Below are 26000 nucleotides of genomic sequence, written 5' to 3'. Positions count from 1 at the left end.
TGAATTTTCGTGAATAGATTATTAAAGTTATGCATAATACTCTGAAACCTAAATTAATTTCAGTGTCAAAGTGAATTATGTCTTCAGAGGAATATTTTGGACCTTCAATCAAGTCATAAGACTGGAATGTATCATTTTTACAGGACGTAATACCTTGCTTAGCACGACCCTGTAGAATGCAGATTCGTTATAGAGCTCTTGGTCCTGGAGAAATATTTCACTTTAAAAAAAAAAAAATAAAATAAAAAAAACTAGAGGGGCACTCGGTTGAATGCACACCTCAGCATGTAACTTTTTAAATGATTGTTCACCAATGAGATGGGACAAAAATGTTACATAGCAGGATATCTCAAAAAGTTATGGATGGATTCAGACGAAATTTGATGGACAAGGTGGGTGTGTGACAAGGACGAATCGATTAGATTTTGGTGAAGATCTGAATCCGGATACTGTAACAACTATTCAGTGATTCTTGACCATGGAGAGATATGAATTGGCCCCAAAACGATATATAGCATGATGTTTCAAAATGTTGTGGGCAGGTTATAACAAAACTTGGTGGATGAGTTGGGTGGGTGACAAGAACAAGCCGATTCGATTTTGGTGAAGATCCAGATGCAAATCTGGCCTGTCAGTGGGATACAAAACGTAAACTCGAAGTGCAATCCGCCTGGTGGAGGGAAGTGTTCCACCGATTGCCGTTCTAGTTAATTATTGTAATTTATTTTCAACACAAAATTAAAACGAATTATGTTGTAATCGTATTTTTATCATTTATTCGAAGATATGGGGGGGTGCCAAGCAGATATATAAAGGATATAAAGGAAAATGGTAGACGAAGTTCCAGAGAGGGATTGTGTATGTTCTGCAATCCGCGAAATGTAAGGCTCCGTGTGTGCCCCTCGTTTTTTCCCCAGACGCGTTGGGTGAATCATGCTCCTTGTTTTTCAAAATTAAAATCGATTTTAGACACGGTTTTTCAACCATTGTTTTTGTTTGATAAAATTTCTGTTGCAAGCTACCAGGGCAGAGAATTTTCCATCGCTACATGATTACCAGTGCTTGGTTATCAATGTCCACTGGCTCAACAAGATGGCATCTTGGCAGACTGCCAAATTATTGGGAAGGCCAAAATCGGCAACGTTGAACTACTTTGGACATTGCCGAGTGAGGTTAAACAGGCACCAGCTCCAGGTCTTTCTCCCGAAATAGGGTTGGCATGATAAAAAAAAAAAAAGTTATTTGCGAATGGCCCACTCTGTTGCTCATGTTATTGCAGTTTTTTATTTTGTTATTTTATTCTTGCTTCCTTGACTGAAGCTTCTCCCCACGTTGAACTGCAGATTTATTGATGCCTTGCTATTTTACTTCTTTTTTTCCCGACAATAGTCAAGGCTCGTGGAGGAGTGAAACAACAGGGGACAGAACAATTGAAAATTCCCTTCCCTGGGAGACAAAGAGGAAGAAGGCAACAGGCACAAAACAAAACAAAAATGCACAAACACATTGGAGTACGAGTTAGAGAGGAGAGAGTTACAGAGTCAAGTGAGAGTGGAGAGATCAGGAGTGCCTATATGAGATACCATGAAGTGGAGATGTGCAGCAGTCTTGTAAGACTTGAGGGAAGAACGCAAGACAGACATAGAATCAGTTCTTTCGACGAAAGAAAAATGGAATGAAGGAATGAAGAAAAGCAGCAGGCCTCGACTTAGGGAGGGTAATTATTGAGAAAGCTTTACATATACTGGACATTTTCAAAGGGGGGGGTGGGGTGGGGTAGGGTTGTTTAAGGAGCATTGGTAAGGTAACTAGGTAGAGAGAAACAGAATGTTCTTCCATCAAGTGAGACGGACAAAAAAAAAAAAAAAAAAAAAAAATCACAGAATAAGTGCTTTTTGAGGAAATCAATTTCTTGCCAAATTGTGAAAATGATTGGCCTAATGGATTTCCAGCCACAGGCTGAACTTTCTGCTAATCTACTGCAGCACAGTGCTCCACTCCAGTTTCATGGGGTGAAGTTTTTACACACTTTTCCACTGCTTACTTGAGAATGACAGCCATGTCATAATGAATGTGAATCAATGTTGGTGCACTCAAACTTTCTCCTGACATGTGAGCCCTCATAAAGTTTTCCAGTTGCCTGAATACACTTGATCCTTTCGTATTCACGTGAAGCCACAGGTGTTGTACACACGAGTTTCAGATGAAAATCTGATACATCACTGAGCAATAGTAATTACAAGGAATGTGGTAATCATATTCTTTCTGTAGTACTGTATACTTTGTGCATCTAAGCTTGGCCTTTAGGCTTATGTCTTTTCCATTTGCAACACTTGGCATGGCGGGCTGACACACCCAACAGACTCTGCAATGTTTGATGTTTGTTTGGAAGTGGAATCTGGGATATCATTTTGGAAATTACCATTAGCTCAAAATAAGGATAGAAAAGGGAAACTGTCAATTGTCCAAAGGACTTCCATGAAATGTTAAGAAAGAATGTTTTGATTGGCCCAAGAAAGGTGAAAAGTGAGAACCAATGATGAAGCTTAGAAGTTCAAGAAACTGAACCTCTTCCAATGGATGACCAAGGAAATATGTGGATAGGTGGGTTCATCTGATGATCCCTCCAAAGCGATAGGTTAAGATTGTGGGATTTTTACGGATTGAAGGACATGTTCCATTGATCAAACCAGAGTCTAATCCTTTTCAGGTCAGCAGAGAGAGATGCAGCTTCTGTCTGCCGAGCCAAATTAGGATGGGTAAAGTGATTATAATAAACACAGTAAACTAAATCCTTGATGCAGCACAAAAAGGAGTTTAGCAAGGATAACAGAAAAGGCAAATAAAGGAATAAACCTTCAAGCCAGGGTAGATAAAATACCTAGAAGATGGAAGGAAATCAGGGGGAAGGAGTGGAGGGGAATTATTGTCATAAACAATGAGGGAAGGAGAAGGGAAACCAGGCCTACAGGCAGTAGTTTGGGCAGGAATTTGTAATGTGTTCAGGGTGCCAGCAATAGCTCGCATACTCTTCGTGAAAGACACCTTGGGATCATAAACTTCTACCAACGGATGCCAGCAGACAGGACACCCGTTTAACGTCCATCCGAGGGATGGCACACACATTGATGAATCACCCTGCCTGTGAAACACTGGGATAGCAGTTTATAGCTGGGTCAGGATTTGAACCCAAGCGATATGACGAAGAGCCGAATGTGCATACCTCTCTACCGTCATGTCAGCTCCATACATCACATTACGATTGCACATATTTCATATCATTCATGGCTCACCTTTGTTTCCTGAAATATGCTTGGCACTAGGATTCAGACATTAAACGTTATGACTCAGACTCAAAACCTTGGAATGCATACTCCACTTAAACACGGTATAATTACAACACTGACAAATTCTCAAAACCAAATGAAACAGCAGAGTTCCATTGTAAGTGGTTGTCATTATGCAATTATGTTGGACTAGCTGGAACCTGTAAATGAACAGGGGAATTGATATTGAACATATATGTACGGAAAGCCAGTTTTATCTTGGCACCAGGTGGGTTTAAACACATGCTTATCATAAAACTTACTCACAGGATGTGTGGAACATCTCCCCGTAACTATTGTGGAAGAAAAATAATTTTATTCATGCAGTTCTCAATTATAATTGTTGCTGGTACTTTATAAATTTAATTTTTGTGCTATAGTCGAATTGGCCGTCAGTTATGTTTCCCTTTTCCCAAGTGTCTTTTGACCTACATATTGATAAAAGGAATGTCTTACTATGAAACAGGGTGACCTGGTTGTTAACACTGCAACTTTTGCCACGATTGTGTCATTCTCTCCCTTCCACCAAAAGTGGACACGCATTGCAGTTTTGAGTTCTTTTGCCTAATGCTTATCAGCTAATCCTGTAGTTGAGTTGCCAAATGTCTCACCCTCCCATTCTTTGGAATGTCAAATTGTGTATAAGAAGAATTGCTTCAGGCTTCTGTTTCAGTGAAGTCCATTCAAATGTTTCAGTGAAACATTCAATGCTCTAACTATGTATGTACGAAATTAAAGATTCTCCTTCGGTATGCTGATCCAACTTGTAGAAATTGAGTTCTTTTCCACCACACTATCAAGATATCTGATTGGTTGCGAGCAATTTTAAAGTGTGTACAAATATGATATTGACTCGATCGACAGAGGAGAAGAAAGAGAGAAAATATTTTTGTTGACTATATGCATCAAAAAGTCTGAAAAATCTCTATCCACCTCCAAACATGAACAGTACCGCTGTAGATAAAACTAGATCGTTCATAGCACACCATACCCCACACTGAACACCTTACCCCCACGCTGTCTTTAGAAACTAGGACGCAGGCGGGGTCTATGAGCGGCAAATTTCATTGGACGAGATGACGTAAAATTCTGCAATATTTTGGCCAAATGCTGCTAAACGGAAGGATTTCAAAAGTGCCAATAAGAACGCGATTTGAGTTCTACAGTGTAAACTATAAAAATCAATTGAAATAAAATAGATATTTGAAAGGTTCTAGAAAAAACAATTTTCGGAAGTTTACCGCAATTTATGCGACGTCTTTTACACGTCACATTAGCTCCTCATGCCTGTTGTTTGTGTCCTTTATGACGTCCTTAAACAGTAAGCTTCCTGTTTGGGATTCTTTTCAATTTTGTTTGATTGCTAGAAAGGCAAACAGAGTAAAAAAAAATAATAATCTCACTCCTCTCTGCACATGAATGATCGGGATGAATTCAGAGACAAAGTAATGCTAAACTGCAGGTTTGTTTTCCGATTCGTGTTCAAAATATAACATTCAATTGAAATCAGTTGTTCCTTGATAATAAACTGATGTTTGTGGACACATGGACAGACAGACAGAAGTTAACCATTTCCTTCATGCCGCTTTTCGCTTCGCGTGCGTGGGGTAATAACCAATCAACTTCCTCTGAGGCCTCGTGTTACTTTCCAATATGGTGCTGTTCTCCTGCTGCTAGTCATTTCATTTTGGGTTGAAAAACCTTCAGAAATCAAGATTGGAAAGGAAAGCAGTATTCCAGGTTCAAAGGAAGCCGGTGAGGTCACATAAATGAGGGAACAAAGCACTGTCCCCGAGGAGAAGTTTGTACAAAGCTGGCAGTATTACATATAAACTTAAACTATCCCTCAGACCGGCAAGCAGCAGCTTCTTCGCTCACTGCAGATCTGGATAAAATCACAAACTGGTCCAACACGTGGAACATGTCTTTCAATCCACACAAATCTCACACTCTCACTATGTCTCTTCGAAAGGACCGTTTACAAAACCCCCCCATCCACTTTCTCAACAATCCTCTGGAAGAAGTCTTTTCTTTCAAGCTTCTGGGTCTCACTATCTGCCATGACCTTTCCTGGGAAAGTCACATTTCCAACCTTGCCTCAAAAGCCAGTCGCCGACTGGGAATCCTCCGTCGTGCAAAGTCCTTCCTCGGCCCTCTTGAGCTCCTGACTACTTACAAAGCTTTTGTCCGTAGCCTGATGGAGTACTGCTCTCCCCTCTGGGCTGGTGCTCCTGCCTCCCACCTTTCTCGACTTCACGCTGTCGAAACCAGGGCTTTTAAGATCATTGGCATCTCCCGCAATGAAGCTGAGTCTTTGGGCCTCTCACTCAATCACCGCAGGTTGGTCGGTGGTCTTTCTGTCTTCTACCGACTCCTCTCCAGCCTTGCCCCCCTGCTCTCTCTGCGATTTGTCCCAACCACATTTCCACAGGGCGCTCAAGGTCCGCCAACAACCCCTTCTGGTAAAACTACCAAAATCACGAATCACTGCTCATCTTCACTCTTTCATTCCTCTTTTTTCCCGCCTTTGGAATAAACTTCCTCACTCTATTCTTTCCCATTCTTCCCTCCAGGCTTTCAAAACAGCTGTTCACCACCACCTCTTATCTTCCCCCATCCAAATCCTCGATCTTTTCTACCCCCGATAATCCACCCATGCCCACTTCCTTCAATTCTCCTGCTTTCCTTCCTGAAAGTCCCTGTAATGTCCATCTTCTCCTCGCCATGTTCCCCGTCCCATCCCCATCCCTCTCCCTTCCACAGTTCACCTGTGTCTGTTCCCCAATGTTTTGTCCCTTCCACTCCCACCCCTCTTGTCTCATGCCTCCTTGCTGTGAGTTGTGTGTTAGCTCTCATACGAGCCTCGACCAAGGTATACAAAAAAAAAAAAAAAAAAAAAAAAAAAAAAAAAAATCAAGGAAATTGGCTGATAGATAAGCAGTAATAATCTCGCTTGAAATCTAATTGATTATCCAAGTGAGTCATGAGGTCACCCACTTCCAAAGTTATTAAAGTTGTCTTTACCAATCCATGTAAAGAACACAGAAAAACTGAATGGATGTGGTATGTAAATAAATAGTTCTTGGGAATCATTCACCACCATGACGCCACAGCTCAGACAGACATGACGAATCACACAAGTTCAAAGAAGTGATGTGGGTGTCACATTACAAGCTGTGATCCAAAGGATCAGTCAGTACCATTAATGCATAGCCTGCGGACCCCAATTGAAAGCACAGAGGTGTGTGTGTGTGTGTGTGTGTGTGTGTGTGTGTGTGTGTGTGTGTGTGTGTGTGTGTGTGTGTGTGTGTCAATGTCACACAGATAATCTGCGCAAACCTTTTTCAGACACAGTGGCATTTACGCCTCCAATGCAGTCCCCAAAGCAAGTTGCTCAACAACATCCACAAGCTATTTCTTATGACTTTTCCTCACCTCATAGCAGCATTCGACGTCTAATACACTACCCTACAACAGTCATGGGAGGCCATCTTGTTGATGCGAGACATGCCCACACACAGCTATAATTACCTCCACCACCGAATGTGAAGGAGGTTGTGTTTTCACCCCTTTGTCTGTGTACTGGATATCTCAAAAAGTTGTGGACGGATTCGGATGAAACTTGGTGGGCAGGTTCGGTGTGTGACAAGGAAGAATTGATTCAATTTTGGTGAAGATCCGGATCTTGATGTGAGTTTTATTCAATTTCTTTAAGTGATTTTTCACCATTGAGAGATCGGGCCAAAAATGATACACAGCAAACATAGGATGACAGTATTTCAAAAATGTAATGTGCCCGATATGTTGTCGTGGATCAAGCATTACGTGGCGGAGGTATGCACTCTACCGAGTGCCATTCTAGTTTTGGTAACTGTGATCATCAAAGGTATAAATTGTCAGGTTAACATCCCTTGCTCATTTTCAAAGATTGTGTGGCAGAGTAGGAGATTAAGGGAATTACAATGAGGAACGAGTCATCAGTCTTGGGGTGGGCACCTCCATCAGGATGATTTTGAAGGTCCAAAACATTGTTAAATCAACCCTTGAGAACAATCTTGAAATGCTAGACTACCCTGACCATGAATTTGGCAGATCATTGAAAATCACCTCAAGAGGTAAAGAACTCTGCGACATTTTGTTACGTGGAACAGGTATGGAACTCCCCAATCACATCAGATGAGCCCGACGTGATGAAAGATTTTCTGGAGCCATGAGGATGTCAGGTTGGCACCAGCACAGTTTGTGAAGTTTTGCATTCCATGGAATACCACAAGAGAGCAGCTGTAAACAGGTGTTTTCGAGTGAAACGATCAGGTACACATCTTATGGCAGGTTGTGTTGGGTGAGTTGTGAAGTCAATTACACGATGACCTGCAATGATCACCAATTGCGAAAGAATAACGGGATGCACAATCCTACCTCCAATACCCATCAAGAGATGCAGACTACAGTACCTTCTTCTTCCGAAGGGCCACAGTTATTCCCACGTTGTTATGGGAGGGTTTGCCGAGGGGAAAGTTTGGCCCAAGTCTTTCACGAACCGGCTGGCCAGGCTTGACGCTCGACGAAGGTTCGGGTAGGAATTTGTTCCACGGTGTCGGCGATAGCTCACATAATCTTCGATCTATAAAGTCCACCGACGAATGCCGGCGGACGAGACGCCCAGTTTAACGTCCATCCAAGGGACGGCACACGCTTCGATGAATCACCCTTCCTGTCAAACACCAGGACAGCAGTTGATAGCTGGGTCAGGATCCAAAAGCAGGTTAGACGGCAGAACTGGCACGAGTGTGCTTCCCTCTCAGCCATCCTGCCATCCCAGGGACAATCTTTCATGATGGTCTCCAATATCACGTGGCCACACCCCGATGCTCAGTCGATAAAGTCAGCGGCCCATAACTTTTGGTAACACGGGATGGTTTATACACAATAATTCATTGGCACCAAAGAACTTCCTACTTGCACTTAAAAGCAATCCATTATTCATAAACAATCGGAGATCCTTGCGGTGTCTAACCATCAGACCGAGCCCGTATCATGGTTTTTATTGAACAACTTGACATTAAGCGGTCCCGAGATGTCTCTGGACCGTTCTGATCGGGGGCGCGGGGCGGGGTTGATGTCCAATACCGTGACACAGGTGTTTGACCAAAACACCTTTATCTATCCATCGTTGTGCATCAATTACTACCCAGCCTTGTGTAAGTGACCTTTGTTTGACGGTACGTATTCTAATATCACGCACATTAAACACGCCTTGGACAGTAACTCGGCCGTGACATCAAACGGAACGTACCGGTCAATGATTGATCGATTAAATATTCAACACCTGCCCATGAACAGAGGACGAGTCAGGTGTGCAGTCATTTGGGCTTGGAGAGAGAATCCCTGCCATCAGGGGCAGGTTTTGTGCTGCGCGGGAGATTTCAAAGCAGGAGCCTCTGCCTTCAATCCACGGTCTGTTTGTTCCATCCAGACGGGAAAGCCTTCGCTCCAATGGAACAGGTGCTGCGGCGCCGATTGAAACCGGACGGCGCACGACGACAATGAATGTCACGTGGTCCGGAGAGGCAGGTTGCGCTGTGACTGCGTTAATGGTGTATAGCATGTTCTCATGCAGCGGATTCCAGAAAAAAATAAATAAATCACTTTTATATTAATCTGGTAGTGATGAAACTTTGGGGCAACCAGAGCAGCAGAGACACAAGGATGAAGAACACAGTAGTGTATATATATATATATATATATATATATATATATATATATATATATATATATATATATATATATATATATATATATATGTATGTATATATATATATATATATATATATATATATATATATATATATATGTATGTATATATATATATATATATATATATATATATATATATATATATATATATATATATATATATATATATATATATATATATATATATATATCTATGAAATATATCATACAATCACATGTGAAGAAGATTCATATTCGCATTCCCAAAGTTACACAGGAGCACAGGCACGAAGTAAGTAAAAAGACTGCACGATTGAAAGAGGACGGAAAGATGCCTGACCTTGTAAAAGCACAACGGCGACCACAAAGCAAAGGGCCAGGACCAGGTAGTTTCGCCCTTTCCAAGCCATAGTAATAACTCGAACCCTTCGTACGGGGCGTCGGACGGGGTGGACTCTTTATAGTGCGGCTTGGTGACGTCAGAGAGCGCGCCGGGGGTGGACTCCGAGGGTCAGCATGGGGCGGGGCTGCTCGGGAAAGAGCAAGGTGGTGCTGGATTAGTTGTTGGCCGCCGGATCATACACAACGCTATATTTGGGAATAGAAAGGCTCGTCAGGCGGGGCACGGATGCACGTTTCGTGTAACGTTGGTAAATGAAGTCCATTTCGAGGCACCGAGCGTGTTGTGAACGCCGGCTCTGCGTTCTCTTCACACCACGACTACCATGTAGCGGAGAACTTAGTTACCTCAGGTTGTAACTTTTAGTCAACTGAAGCCGGTTTGTCGAGCAATTAAATCGAATTTGAAGAATTTCCTCCGCTGGAATTAATCTGTTCAGCTGCTCATCCCGCAGCCACCCCGCCCCGCATCTTCTTCTTCTTCTTCTTTCAGCTTCTCCAATTTTTTACTTCGGGTCCACACAAAAACTTCTTGATCACCCTTCTCCATGTCCTCCTGTCAGTTGACCATTCTTCTTCCAATTCCATGACTCCTAAATCTCTCACCACCACATCCTTCCATCTGATTACATTCCTCTTCTTCTTCTTCTTCTTCTTCTTCCTGGTAGTTCCATCTCCATGACTCTGCTCACTCTCTCCTCATCAGATGACCAAACCACTTTAGTTAATGATGACTAACCACCCTCGCCCCCCCAACCCCCATAATTAGTGATAAAAGATTCCGAGTTTTGTATCTCAGCTCCACACAAAATTGTACAAGATTCCAAGCTTGGTGGGATTTCATTAACCCGACGTACGGCGAGGAGGGAACGGCACTGGCCGTGGAATAACAATAGGAGCTGGATTACCTTATCGGCAATTGCATTCCTGACCCTTTCTGCGTTTCCATGGAAACACTCATTGTTGAGGAAAATCCCACCACGCTCGCCTTTGCGGTCCTGGTCCCGCGTGTATAACCCGTGTCAGTGAAACGATCAGGAGCTTCATCGGTGGTTTACATTTGGTACTCTCCAGAACCTCCACAAATACTCGCATCATCTCCCCTCCTTCAACACCTCCTTTACTCCACCAGAGATCCTGTCCACTTCATGGGCCACATTGTCAAAACGCACAACATCAACTCCAAATGCCGATGATAATGGCTGCGCCTTATTTCAATCGCACAATAGCACAAGAATGCGGTTCCTCGCCGTAATACAACGGCTCACACGGTGGGAACCGGGGGAAGGGGCTACGGCCCTATCAGGCTTGGAATGCCGTCGCGGCACACAGCAGGTATGTTTGAGTGGCTGCTGTCCTGACCGTATAAAAGCACAGCAAGATGTACGTTGATATGATATTCAATAATATAGCCGAGCGAGCCTTCCGTCAGCCGGCGATTGCGGTGCCGGGTTCAGGAGACAATACGGGCCGTCACTGTATTGGAGGACTCCATCCTGAGAATTTCGCACAAGAAACTCGAAGGTGAAAGACACTTACAGATGAGAGGTTGATGAGGACTTTGGGGGCATTTTAACATCAGATTTAAAGCCGTTAGCAGCAATTGGGAAAGACCGTCAGATGGTCAAGTCACGCAGCGTCCTCCACAACACAAAACCGGGAATAATAACGTGTTCATAGCCAATGGAATCCGGCCAACATTCCAACTTTTGCCTCTAGCATGCAGATTTCTCAATGTGTAACTCTCAAACTGAATGACCTTCACCCAAATGAGTGACAGAGGCGGTCAGTGAAGGACGTGTTGCAAGGCGCATGCTTTACCAATGAACTCAGGCCTACAAACTACAAGTTGGTGCTTGTTCTTCATTTCCTGCCTGATTCTTACGTCGGGCATCGTATCAAATCACAATCCACTGCCCACACCATCTCTTGCCGCTGAGTCGAGCATGGCAGAAATCACTTCTGCTGTATGAAATTCGATGGACGGAGAAGGAGGCTTTTTGGCTCATTGCCGAGCCATTAGTTGAATGAGTACATTTTGGTGCATGATGCGCCCTGCCCCGTGTCTGCTCTGAGTGCTTTGCTTGCCTGATCAGAACCTGGAGATCACGGGCTCAGCGGGATACAGTATACTCCTTTACAGTATACTCCTTAATGATAATGAACCTCTATCAAGTCAACCTCTTTCCTGGAAGTTCATGAGAATGGGGGATCATGCTGAGTGGAAAGAAGTATTGGTTGTGAATATGAATTTCCCCCCCCCCCCCACACACAATGAAAAAAATTGCACGAGGATTGATAATAATTAAACCTGTAACCTAAAAACAAAGGAGCAGGTTTAAATCAAAATGGACATGAAAAATGTATGAGCATTTAGAAGGAAAATAGTGGGGACATCCTAAGAAATGATATCTATAGAAATAAAATATATATATATATATATATATTATATCAGCCAAGAAATGAACAAAACCCTTTAGAATTACCTTTTTCTTGTATACACTGTCAAGGCTTGTATTAGAGCTAACACAGAATGTACAACAAGGGGAGCAGGAGACAAGATGGGCGGGAGAGGGAAGGATAAAAAACACAATGTGGAACAGAGACTTGAGATCTGCGGAAGGGAGAGAGATGGGGTGGGGTACACAAGGTAAACAAGATGGACACTACAACAAGGACTTTCAGATCCTTACACGACAGGGACTTTCAAGAAGGAAAGCAGGGAATTTAAAGGAAGTGGGTTTGGGGTGGATTAACGGGGGTAGAAAAGATTGTGGTTTTGGATGGGGGAAGATAAGAGATGGTGGTGAACATCTGCTTTGAAGACCTGGAGGGAAGAGTGATATTGAAGAGAGTGTGGGAGTTTGGTCCAAAGGCAGGAAAAAAAATGAATGAAAGAGTGAAGGTGAGCAGTGATTCTTGATTTTGGTAGTTTTACCAGAAGGGGGTTGCTGGTGGACCTTGAGCACCCTGCGGAAATATGGGGGGGGAGGACATATTGCAGACATATGAGGGGGGAGTGCAAGGCTGGAGAGGAGACAATAGAAGACAGAAAGACCACCGACCTGCCTGCGGTGAGAAAGTGAGAGACCCAAAGACTCGGCCTTATCACGGGAGATACCAATGATCCTAAATGCCTTCACAGCGTGAAGCCGAGAAAGGTAAGAGGTGGGAGCACCGGCCCAGAGGGGAGAGCAGTACTCCATCAGGCTGCAAATGGAAGCTTTGTATGTCATCAGGAGCTCAGGTGTGCGAAGGAAGGATTTTGCACTCCAGAGGATGCCCAGTCGCGGCTGGCTTTCGAAGCCAGCTTGGAAATGCGGCTTTCCCAGGAAAGATCATGGCAGAAATTAAGACCCAGAAGCTTGAATGAAAGGGCTTCTTCAAGATCATTGCTGAGAAAGTAGATGAGGGACGGGGGGGGTGGTGTGGGGGGATTCCAGATGGTCCTTTTGGAGAAACATAGTGAGAGTGTGAGATTTGTCCGGATTGAAAGACATGTTCCACGTGTTGGACCAGTTTGTGATTTTTTTACAAATCTGCAGAGAGCGAATAAGCTGCTGCTTACCGGTCTGAGGGATGACAGATGGTACGGCAGAGGGTAGAATAATCAGCAAGGAGATAGAGGATTTTCCAGAGAGTCGGAAAGATCATTGATGAAAACCATAAAACAGGGGTCATTCTCACATAACTGACAGAATCAGGAGGTGGTAACATGAGAAATTCTTTGAACAAGATTAAAATTTTCAGGTCTGAATGTGGCAAATGGGACATAGTTTCCGGTGTATTTGATGAAAGCAGCGCTGAATTACGTCTCATTTAGCCGATTTTTCACCGCGATTTCAGTGCTTTATGGCTATCGAGTCATTACCGTAATGGAAATGAAAGGGATTGAATATCCAACAGGAGTTTACCAGGATCTCGATGTAATAAGTAGCAATTCAGTGGAGATAAGTTGTCTAGTAAATGTTCATTTCTTCAAGGGGGAAATGATAATTGTCACGTAATTAGATAGGGACACGGGATAGGGTAAGTGTGTCTGCGTAAACCCCTTTTGGTATTCTCTGGAGGGTGGCCGTGACGTCACAGGACAGTGCAGCGGATGGCTCTGCCCCGTGGTCACGATTGGCAGAAGGCAACGGCGGTGGGCCAATAAACGGCTCGATTGGAAGTGACGAGGGCGGGAGGATAAAAAGGTTCTGTTCGGGGTAGAAAAGGAAGAGGAAGAAGATCGGGACAAAAAGATCGTGTTTTTTTGGTGTGGAGGCTGTTGCGCGGAGAGCGTCCTTGTTGTTGTGCTGATTCGATCGTGTTCTTCATCGTGTCTTGGAGCCTTGCTGAGCCTCGTGCCTCACCTTGGTTGGCTCTGGGGTTCTGCTGACTCGGAGTACGGGTCGAACGGCGGGCGGACCTGCCTCCCTCTCCTGCTCGCAACTTGGCACCAGAACTGGTTCCCTGGCAGCTGTGAGCGGACTTGGGCCAAGACCAGGAGGTCGACAGCACCACGGTTTCTCCTGCCCCCCTGACGAGAGCAAGGCCAGCTCGTCCGACGCCAATCCAGGGACAGTTGCGTCCACACCACGGTCCAGCCTGACCACCAGAAATAGCTACGGTGTGTGTGTGTGTGTGTGTGTGTGTGTGTGTGTGTGTGTGTGTGTGTGTGTGTGTGTGTGTGTGTGTGTTTGGCGCCTTAGAGGGTTTGAGATCTGTATATTCATTAGAATTGTCTGTGTTTTTCCCCACGCCCGATCCCACACCATCCCGTCGAATCGCCCCGGATCCCTTTTCTTGCCGAGTCTTGTTATTTCTGGTTAATAGTAAAAACAAATAAACATCATCAACTCAGTGAAAAGTGACTCGTGCCACCTTCCTCGTCCTGTTTGCGGTAGAGCGATTAGAACCGCCATGTTTGGGTGATAAATAAACCGCCTCCATCGTTTCGGCTCATTCTACGTTGGCGGGACTGTTCAAGTCCCGTGGATGTCACAATATTCTCTCTCCATCATGTTTATTGAGAAACACAAGAAAAAGTTGTCATCAATAAGAAACCAACATCACCATGTTTGATGAGAAATTGTGGACATAAAGTGCAAAAATCATTACAGTCACACAAATAATCATTACCGTCACACAAATAATGATTACGGGTAATTCCAGCATAACGGACGTAACATTGAGACAAAAATTGCATCACTAATGTTGAAATTTTGAAAAGGTTGGCCATATTACAGAGAGTTTCTTTATTACATATCGTAATTAGTCTCAATGGCTTTCTGATATTGGTACAAACCCCACTGTGTAGTTTACTACTAAAGCAAATATACCATCAGAGATGGGGAATCCCCCACCATTGAATGAAAAAGGTCATACATATTCCAGATAATGAGGGAGGTGAATTGGAAACAAGACACCATTTGGTCATCATCTCGAAAAAGTTCCCCAGGGGTGAGGAACATAGTAACCAAAAATAATTGAAATCAGACAAGCGGTTTTCCATTTATTACAAAAAAGTTATTTTCAAGATGGCCGCCCCAGTCGGCCATCTAGGATCCGGCCACGCCCAAAATCAATAGGGTTCTTCCTTTTCAGGTGGTACATGTGTGACCCAAATTTCAAATCGATATGGAGAACAGTTTATGAGTTATCACACTCACAGCTATAAATGTTGACGCCGGGACGGACGGACGCCCTGGGTGACAACAATATCCCCCTTCCGCCACGTGGCGGGGGATAAAAAAAAAAAATCAACATTTAAGAGGCGTCACGGACGTAACATCGAAATGGACACAACTAAAACTGGCCATAGCAGAATTCTTAAATTCTGTGAAATAACAAATTTGTGGTATACCTTTCATTCACGGTAAGCAAACTAAGCATTAGTAGCATACTTTCTATATTCCAACGATACGATATTTCTGTTGTTTGTTAAAATATTTTGAAAAGTTCACTGTAACGGACGTAACATTTTGGACAAAATGATAACAGACAGAATGACTTACCGTTGGAAGACGTTGAGGCAGTTCTTTCAAGATGGCCGCCAAATCACGTGACATCATCCACGGAGTAAATATCGCATAAATTATGAAAATTCAGACCTAACTCAACACCGTCCAACAGAAATACTTTTGAAAAATACATTTTCAAATTTTATGCTTCATGTCCATCATTACGTGGAATTACCCTTACCGTAACACAAATCATCATTACCGTAACACAAATAATCATTACCGTAACACAAATCATCATTATCATAACACAAATCATCATCACCGTAACACAAATCATCATCTCCGTCACACAAATCATCATTATCGTAACACAAATCATCATTACCGTCACACAAATCGTCACCATAACACAAATAATCATTATCATAACACAAATAATCATTACCGTAACACAAATCATCATAACACAAATCATCATTACCGTCACACAAATAATCATGACCGTAACACAAATCATCATGACCGTAAAACAAATCATCATCTCTGTCACACAAATCATCATTACCGTAACACAAATCATCATTATCGTAACACAAATCATCATCTCCGTCACACAAATCATCATCACCGCAACACAAATCATCATTATCGTAACACAAATAATCATGACCGTAACACAAATCATCATGACCGTAAAACAAATTATCACCGTAAAACAAATAGTCACCATAACACAAATCATCATCTCCGTCACACAAATCATCATTATCGTAACAAATCATCATAACACAAATCATCATCTCCGTCACACAAATCATCATTATCGTAACAAATCATCATCATAACACAAATCATCATCACCGTAACACAAATCATCATTATCGTAACACAAATCATCATTATCGTAACACAAATCATCATGACCGTAAAACAAATCATCATGACCGTAAAACAAATCATCACCATAACACAAATCATCATCACCGTAACACAAATCATCATTATCGTAACACAAATCATCATTATCGTAACACAAATCATCATGACCGTAAAACAAATCATCATGACCGTAAAACAAATCATCACCATAACACAAATCATCATCTCCGTCACACAAATCATCATCACCGTCACACAAATAATCATTACCGCAACACAAATCATTATCGTAACACAAATCATCATTATCATAACACAAATCATCATCACCGTAACACAAATCATAATCAGCGTAACACAAATCATCTCCGTCACACAAATCATCATTATCGTAACACAAATCATCATGACCGTAACACAAATCATCACCATAACACAAATCATCATCTCCGTCACACAAATCATCATTATCGTAACACAAATCATCATTACCGTAAAACAAATAATCATCTCCGCCACACAAATCATCATTATCGTAACACAAATAATCATTACCGTAACACAAATCATCACCTCCGTCACACAAATCATTATCGTAACACAAATCATCATGACCGTAAAACAAATCATCACCTCCGTCACACAAATCATTATCGTAACACAAATCATCATTACTAAAACGTTACGGTGATGGTGTTACGGCAATGAAGAAATCAACATACAACGCCTCGTAGTGGCCAGACCGGGAAGCAGACACCCTGAATTGTCAAAATCTTTAACATTTAAAAGCATTCTCTACGTTCGTGTCCATAATATCTGGTGAAATTCATATGTACTAGTACGTGGCTGTACGTGCGCGGCCGTACGTGCACCCCCCCCCAAAAAAAAACAACGTTCAAACACACAGGCCATTCCTTCGCTCTCGTAAACGACGACTGGATTGGGGCATTGTGTTTATCTATAAATGCGTATAAGAAATCAATAAATCATTAGAATACAGCAAGTCATCACTATCCGGAAGTGGTGCGTGCCCGTACGGAATGTTCACATGTATTCCACGAATTATCGCTTGCATTGAAGTAACAACTGCTGTGATACTTACACACAGAGTTAATTAAAATCCAAATTAAAATCAAGTTTACCTCCCTGTCTTTGCTTGCCATGACATTCGCTGCCATTGACCATTGCCACTCCTACGCCACGGTAACTAAATGGCTCCCTTTCCCCATCGGCCACGCCGACGCAGCAACGTGTCCTGTCATTGGTTGGTAAATAAATGGCCATAACTTGGGAACCACTTGTCCGGTTAATATGAAACCTTGAAAAGGCACATCCACAGGGCCCCAGCAATATACCTGGCAAGTTTCAATTAGATCGGAACGGTGGTTGTCGAGAAACAGCGATCACGGTCACACACACACACACACACACACACACACACACACACACACACACACACACACACACACGCACACACACACGCACACACACACACACGCGCGCACACACCACACGCGCGCACACACCACACGCGCGCACACACCACACGCGCGCACACACCACACGCGCGCACACACGACACGCGCGCACACCACACGCGCGCACACACGACACGCGCGCACACCACACGCGCGCACACACGACACGCGCGCACACACGACACGCGCGCACACACGACACGCGCGCACACACGACACGCGCGCACACACGACACGCGCGCACACACGACACGCGCACACACGACACGCGCACACACGACACGCGCACACACGACACGCGCACACACGACACGCGCACACACGACACGCGCACACACGACACGCGCACACACGACACGCGCACACACGACACGCGCACACACGACACGCGCACACACGACACGCGCACACACGACACGCGCACACACGACACGCGCACACACGCACGCACACACGACACGCACGCACACACGACACGCACGCACACACGACACGCGCACACACACACCTGGAATTACAGATAGATGATCAATCAGGCATATATGGTGTGGTGAATTAACGTGAATCGAGGGACATGACGCGGGATCACATGTTGTGCGGCTCGCGTATAAGGGGAGGTCTCTCTGCGGCACGAGTGATTGTCCCCGGGGCATTGCTATTGACATCGGCTGTCCACTTGATGCTCGTTAACTGAAGGTGCTCATTGACTGGTGAGAATGGAGATTATATCGAACTCCGTGCTTACGCGGATTTAGTCTGCAATGGTTAACTGCACATGTATACGTTTCTGCTTATGTACTCCTAGCTGAACCTGTATTTCCTGGTGTGCCCACAGAAGCGGCTCCAATCAAATGGAATAAAGCCTAAACTCTGAAGGTTCATCTCTCGCTCTCATTTCAATTTATTCCATTTGATTTTCTCGGCTCTCTCAACCAAAGATGGACAAGATCTACAAACCAGAGAGGTTCGACGCAGACCCGAACGCGACTGACGCAGAAATGAAATGGTCACATTGGTTCTGCTCCTTCTCACACTATCTGACCATCATCGCGGAGGGAGCTGACAAATTTGCCGCTCTCGTGAATCATGTCTCGCCCGGCGTGTACAGGCTCTTCTCGGGGTGCGACACTTACGAAGCAGCGATTGACGTGCTGCAGGCGCTCTACGTGAAGCCCAAGAACGAGGTATACATACGACATCTTCTCAACACACGCAAGCAAGCAGCCGGGGAGACAATCGATCAGTTCCTGCAAGCTCTGAATCAGCTGGGAAAAGACTGCAGCTTCCGGGCGGTAAGCGCCGAGGAACACCGAAAGGAAGCCACACGGGAGGCATTCATCCAAGGACTCAGATCAGCCCACATACGGCAACGCTTACTAGAGAAAGCGCAACCCACTCTTGACAAGGTAGTCGATCAGGCTCGAGCGATGGATACGGCTCAGCAGCAATCTGAGTCATTTGGGACACCGATGCTGCTCATGAACGCTGCTACGATGGGAACCCAAGGAACCCCACTGGCACAGACACAGCCAGACATGAGGGATGGAGAAACACCCGAGGAGCCGGATACCCAGACCTCGTCAAACTCCTCAGCAACTGCTCCGGTCGGTAAATGCTTCTTTTGTGGGTACAAAAGGCATCCTCGTCAAAAATGTCCCGCCAGAGATGCCACATGCATGAATTGCGACAAGAAAGGGCATTATGCCAGGGTATGTAAATCTACTCTAAGGAGGAATAAACCCACTTCTGCGGCTCTCTACTCGCAAAATAAATTGACTGCAGCCTCCCCGGGGAATCTATCCAAGGCTATCATCAACGTGCGAATTAACGGGCATATGGCTGAGGCACTGATTGATACCGGTAGCTCTGAAAGTTTCGTCAACAGCTCGCTAGTGAAGGGCAGGAAATGGGTAATCCACCCGACTGACAATACGGTATGCATGGCCGCCACCTCACTACAATCCCGCGTACGAGGGTACTGCAATGTTGAATTGGACGTAAAAGGGTACACGCATCGGGATGTAAAGGTGCTGGTGCTTCGTGATTTGTGCGCAGACGTAATTCTGGGTCATAATGTCCTCAAGCAGCACACGAGCGTCGAAATACCCTTTGGAGGAAGCAAGCCTCGTCTAATTTTAAATGCGCTGACCACCGCGGAGGTGACGTCCCCCAGCTGTTCGCTAACTTGTCGCCGGTCTGCAAACCGATAGCGATCAAATCGCGGCGATATACCACTGCTGACATGAATTTCATCACTTCAGAAACCAAGCGATTACTGGAGGAGGGAATTATAGAACCGAGCGATTCGCCATGGCGCGCACAGGTGTTAGTAACCAGCAGTCAGAACCATAAGAGACGGATGGTTGTCGATTATTCCCAAACGGTCAATCGCTTCACCCAACTCGACGCCTACCCCCTGCCGCGCATAGATGAGATGGTCGAACGCGTGGCCAATTATAAGGTATTCAGTACCATCGACTTGCGAAGCGCCTATCATCAAATTCCCATCCGAGAGGAAGACAAACCGTACACTGCATTCCAGGCAGGGCGGCGCCTCTACCAGTTCAGAAGGATACCATTCGGTGTCACGAATGGAGTAGCTTGCTTCCAACGGGTTATGGACGACATCATCTCAGATGAAAACCTCGAAGACACTTTTGTTTACGTGGATAATGTCACAGTGTGCGGTAGGGATCAGAGGGAACATGATAGGAATCTGGACAGATTCTTGAGCATTGCTGGAAAATATAATCTGACTCTCAACTACGAGAAATGCGTATTCTCGGCAAGGTCAATTGACCTTCTCGGCTACACGATAGCCGACGGCACAATTAAGCCTGATCCTGAGCGATTGCGCCCGCTCCGTGAGCTTCCACCACCTCAGGACTTGCAAACAATGCGCCGGGTGATCGGGATGTTCGCTTACTATGCAAGATGGATTTCGCAATACTCCGAGAAAATACATCCCCTAGTGCATTGCAAAAACTTTCCACCAGATGCCGCTGTCGTGAAAGCTTTCCACGATCTCAAAGATGATATCAGTAAGTCCGTGGTTTTATCGATCGACAGCTCGGTGCCCTTCGTGGTGGAGACCGACGCTTCAAATCACGCCATAGCTGCAACACTTAATCAGTCTGGGCGACTGGTCGCTTTCTTCTCGAGAACTCTCTCTAGAAGCGAGCAGAGACACTCGGCAATAGAGAAGGAGGCGTACGCCATCGTCGAAGCGCTGCGTAAATGGAGACATTATTTACTGGGAAACCACTTCACGCTCGTTACGGACCAACGATCCGTGGCTTTCATGTTTGATGGGAAAAATAACGGGAAAATTAAGAATGAAAAAATTATGAGATGGCGGATAGACCTAGCCTGCTACAGGTACGACATTGTTTACCGGCCCGGGAAGGAAAACCCTGCTGCAGATACCTTCTCCCGGGTCTACAGTTCGGCAACAATCAGTCAGGCTTTGCAAGACCTCCATGTGTCTCTGTGCCACCCAGGGGTAACCAGGATGGCACATTTTGTACGCAGACAAAATCTTCCCTATTCTGTTGAAGATATTAAACAAATGAATGCTTCATGCCCTGTTTGTGCTGAACTAAAACCCAGATTCTCTGGTTCGGCTTCTGGCAGACTGATCAAGGCCACTTCCCCCTTCGAGAGACTAAACATCGACTTCAAAGGGCCCCTACCGACCGAAACAGACAACAGATACATATTCACCGTTGTTGATGAATATTCAAGGTTCCCTTTCGCGTTTCCGTGCTCGGATATGACCTCGGGCACTGTCGTAAAATGTCTCTCTGACCTCTTCGCTATGTTTGGGAGACCTTCGTACATACATTCAGACAGAGGGCCGTGTTTCATGTCGGCCGGGCTAAAACAATTCCTATTACAGCACGGCATAGCAACTAGTCGAACGACGGGTTACAACCCACAGGGAAACGGGCAGGTGGAACGGTATAATGGAGTTATTTGGAAAGCCGTAACTCTGGCGCTGAAATCGAGAGGACTGGGCCCCGAGCGATGGGAGGTTGCTCTTCCTGACGCAATGAATTCCATACGCTCTTTGCTCTGCACGTCCACAAATGCCACTCCTCACGAACGTATGTTTACTCACCAACGACGTTATGTTGACAGTCAAACGGTGCCCAACTGGCTGACCCACCCCGGTACAGTGTTCATGAAACGCCCGGTACGACAAAGCAAGTATGAACCGCTGGTGGAGGGGGTCGAACTCATTGACACTAATCCAGAGTATGCTCATGTCAGGCTCCCGGATGGCAGGGAGACCACTGTGTCGGTTCGCCATCTGGCTCCCTCAGGTACTCCTCCCGCCGGTACACCACCTCCTGGCACTCCTCCTTCTGACATTTCCCCCCCAGGAACTCCGCCAGGCGACGGGGCTGCCGCGTTCCACCCGAGAGCGATCGAGGAGTCATCCCCGGCACAAGTCGAGGCTCACCAAGAGGATCGGGAGTCTCCCTCAAGTGAAACTGCCGTTTACTCCCGGAGAGGTCGACGAATAAGGCCCCCTCGACGACTCAATCTGTGAAGGAGATTATCGGCATTCTCGCTGCTCATGCTCCTACATGCCCATTATATCATATATCGATGCTCATTTCCATGCTCCTACAACTCAAAATAATCACTGCTTGGCATGTATGCTTCTGTAGATCAATTAGTCCGCGTTGCTTGAAATGTATACTCCTATAGTGCTAAAGCAATCATGGTGTGTAAGATGGGCCCCTAGTTACATTTTAAAGGTGGGGAGAATGTGGTGAATTAACGTGAATCGAGGGACATGACGCGGGATCACATGTTGTGCGTCTCGCGTATAAGGGGAGGTCTCTGCGGCACGAGTGGATTGTCCCCGGGGCATTGCTATTGACATCGGCTGTCCACTTGATGCTCGTTAACTGAAGGTGCTCATTGACTGGTGAGAATGGAGATTACATCGAACTCCGTGCTTACGCGGATTTAGTCTGCAATGGTTAACTGCACATGTATACGTTTCTGCTTATGTACTCCTAGCTGAACCTGTATTTCCTGGTGTGCCCACAGAAGCGGCTCCAATCAAATGGAATAAAGCCTAAACTCTGAAGGTTCATCTCTCGCTCTCATTTCATATGGTAATAACGTTGAATAAGCGTACGGACTCACCTTGCCAACTTTTGAGGAGTTTTTTTCACCCAAACTGCACCAACCTAACTTGAAGCATAATTCTAAAATGGCGGAACAAGACCCGAACGCCACGTCACGATCACGTGACGTGACGTGAGGCGATCGCCTGATTGGCCCACAGTTCCAACCTTCACCGGAAGGGCGTTTTCGTTACGGAAATGACGAAATTGAGTGACGGGCACAAAATCCACTGTATTTCAAAACTTGTCCAGTTTTGGGCGGAATTTACACTCGAATACGGAAGATATTGAATTAAGAAGGAACCCGACATGAATACTCGTAAAATTCGGAGAATTTATTGACGCTTTTTTTGGAACATGAACAACATGGTACTGTGGGTGTTGTGGCTGAAAAAAAAAGCATCAGACTGAGAGAACAAACTCATTTTTTCCTATTTATTGTAATTTATGATCTCAAACGACGGGATTATTTGAACGCGACACAGGGCGAAGATATATGGTCCATAACTTGGTTGAAAATGCCTGAAATTTCATGAAATGAGGTCACTTAAACACATGTGACATCAATCTGTCAATTATGTCAGAAAATGACACTCAGGGCCCAGAACGCTGCCTTGAGGGAGTCCAGCCTGGAGAGGACGAGGGATGAGAAAACTAAATTAGAACTGAGAACTTGAGTATATACCCTTTAATAATACCCTATAGGATCACCCTCCATAATCAAACATGATGGGTTATAAAGGTTCTTCTTCTTCTCCATTTTGAATGATGGATGGAAGGACCCGGACATACCAAATATTGAAGCGACTCCGCCGCTCAAAAGAACTGGCTGAATTAAATATAACTCGTAAGTGCCCGTAAAAAAAAAAATAATAATAATAATAAATAAATATTCAAACCGCGAGCAACAAACAACAACCACACAGGCCGTTTCTTCGCTCTCGCGAGCCCGCACGTGCGTGGCCCGGAAGTTGGTATATTATTCGCAGTTACGATTATTCGCAATTTAGCTTTAATACCCAATTATTCAATAAGCGCCAACGTATTTTACCTTTTCGCAATATCGTGGCAAGGAAAAACAAAAAGAGAAGAGAAGAGAGAGAAAAATTTTTTACTTCCTGGTTCGGAGCATACCAGCTCACTCTGATGTTACCGAAATTTATGCACCGTCTAATATGAAAACGATCATAACTTGGGGCATTGTGTTTATCTATAAATGCGCATAAGAAATCGAGAAATTATTAGAATACACGAAGTCATCACTATCCGGAAGTCCGTATGTTGTAACCCGTAATGGGGAACGCGGCTGTGCTTTCCTTCCCCCATCGGCCATGCCCACGCAGCAACGTGTCCTGTCATTGGTTTGGTAAATAAATGGCCATAACTTGGGAAGCACTTGTCTGATTAATATCAAACCTTGAAAAGGCACATCCTCAGGACCCCAGCAATATAGCTGACAAGTTTCAATTAGATCGGACCAGCGGTTGTCGAGAAGCAGCGGTCACAGACACGCGTGCACACACACACACACACACACACACACACACACACACACACACACACACACACACACACACACACACACACACACACACACACACACACATTGCTGGAATTATGGATAGATATGAAACCGGACACAGTGTGGATGAAGTTGGTTCTTAATTTAGTAAAACCCTTGATAGGGAGATAAGCTACTCATGGTTCACACTACCCAGTACCAAATACGATCAACATGACTTCAGGAGGAGGAGGAAGAAGAAGAGAGGAGGAAGAAGAGGAAGAAGAGGAAGAGGAAGAAGAAGAGAAAGAAAAAGAAGAGGAAGAAGAATTAGAGGAAGAAAAAGAAGAGGAAGAAGTGGAAAAAGAAGAAGAAGAAGGACCACCAAACTCATTTACAAAGTTACAATGTAATGTCCTCAACGTTGATTGGTTGAGAGAAAGAAAGAACGGGATTACCTGATTGGTGGAACCACAGAGCACCATGAACAATGAGTGGACGTTTGTCGTTGTCATTATTCATCTCCAACTCATCATTATTCATGATGGTTCATTTTCGCCAACTCGAAATTGAACACTTGATCCGATGAGTATGAATGTTTTTGAGGGTCTCGGGCTAAATTGAATGAGGGGGGGGAATGATGACGTTATCGGTCACATGGTTCGGCAGCCATTTTATTTTTAACATAGAAATCTTCAAAAATCTTCTCTGAAACGGCTGAACAGGTTGAGGTGAAACTTTACAGTTATGATCACCTATCCATGAAGAACAAAAAGTTCTCCAACTATGACATCATAGGTCACTTGGTTTGGCAGCTCTGAGTTTTTGATGAATAAACTTTTAAAAATCTTCTCCAGAACAGCTTCACAGATCAAAGGGAAACTTCACCCACATGTTCTCCAAGCCTTGGGGATATCAGTGTGTGCACAAAATATTATGAGGTCACATGGTCTGGCAGCCATATTGGATTGAATGACAGTCTTAAAAATTTATCTTGAACCGCTTTATCAAGAATATTAAAAACAAAACATATATATTAAAAACAAAACCTGTCAAAGGGCGGAGGAGCTCCTTGTGAGCCAACGGCCATCCATATCTAGTGCCCAACTGTGTCTGCGGATGTCTTCCTGCAGTTGGGTTACTTTTTTATTAGGAGGTTGGTGGCAGGATTTGCACTCCAGCCACCGTAAAACCCTTCATTCTGCAAAACGCAAAAAAATCTGAAAACCCACTCCGTGGGAGTACCTCCTGTGCAGCTTCCCTTCGCAGAGCAGCTCACCGGATGACGGGATTGGGGCAAAGCCTTCGGGACCCCCAATCTTTGATGATAGGAGGGAAACCACGGGGTAACATCCCTGGGTCAGATTGCGGGAGAGTGTGTCGGAGTGGTGCTGAGGTGTCGTCCACCAGACGGCGGTCTCCTTGGGTTAACCTGAGGCGGTCCCTTCGGGTGGGTGCCTGGAATGTCCTATCCCTAAGAGAGGATGATCACCTGTCTCTGTTATCATTTGAGCTCATGCATTTGGACATTGGGATTGCAGCTCTCTCTGAGGTTCGGAGACCGGATTGCGGCGAGATAATGGTGGGTG

General features: G+C 44.8%; 2 protein-coding genes across 2 annotated transcripts in view; one reads left to right on the top strand and one right to left on the bottom strand.

Moving 5' to 3' along the window:
* LOC147029515 (cell surface glycoprotein MUC18-like) overlaps positions 1-9555 on the bottom strand; it is a 136560-nt gene extending 127005 nt beyond the window's left edge. Inside the window, exon 1 of the mRNA XM_085872592.1 lies at positions 9403-9555. Coding sequence (XP_085728718.1) covers positions 9403-9472 — 70 coding nt within the window. The 5' untranslated portion in view covers positions 9473-9555. The remainder of the gene's footprint in view (positions 1-9402) is intronic.
* On the top strand, positions 6886-21084 carry LOC147029514 (uncharacterized). The gene is made up of 2 exons (XM_085872593.1): positions 6886-7016; positions 18602-21084. Exon 2 carries the CDS (start codon positions 18705-18707, stop codon positions 19974-19976), a length of 1272 nt encoding a protein of 423 aa, XP_085728719.1. The 5' UTR covers positions 6886-7016; positions 18602-18704; the 3' UTR covers positions 19977-21084.
* The last annotated feature ends 4916 nt before the right edge of the window (positions 21085-26000 follow it).

Source organism: Eptatretus burgeri, chromosome 3 (genome assembly GCF_056783735.1).
Source record: "Eptatretus burgeri isolate ZD-2024b chromosome 3, Ebu_testis_v1, whole genome shotgun sequence".
NCBI lineage: Eukaryota > Metazoa > Chordata > Myxini > Myxiniformes > Myxinidae > Eptatretus > Eptatretus burgeri.
The sequence above is the reverse complement of the archived record's forward strand: the minus strand, read 5'-3'. Positions and strand labels throughout refer to the sequence as shown.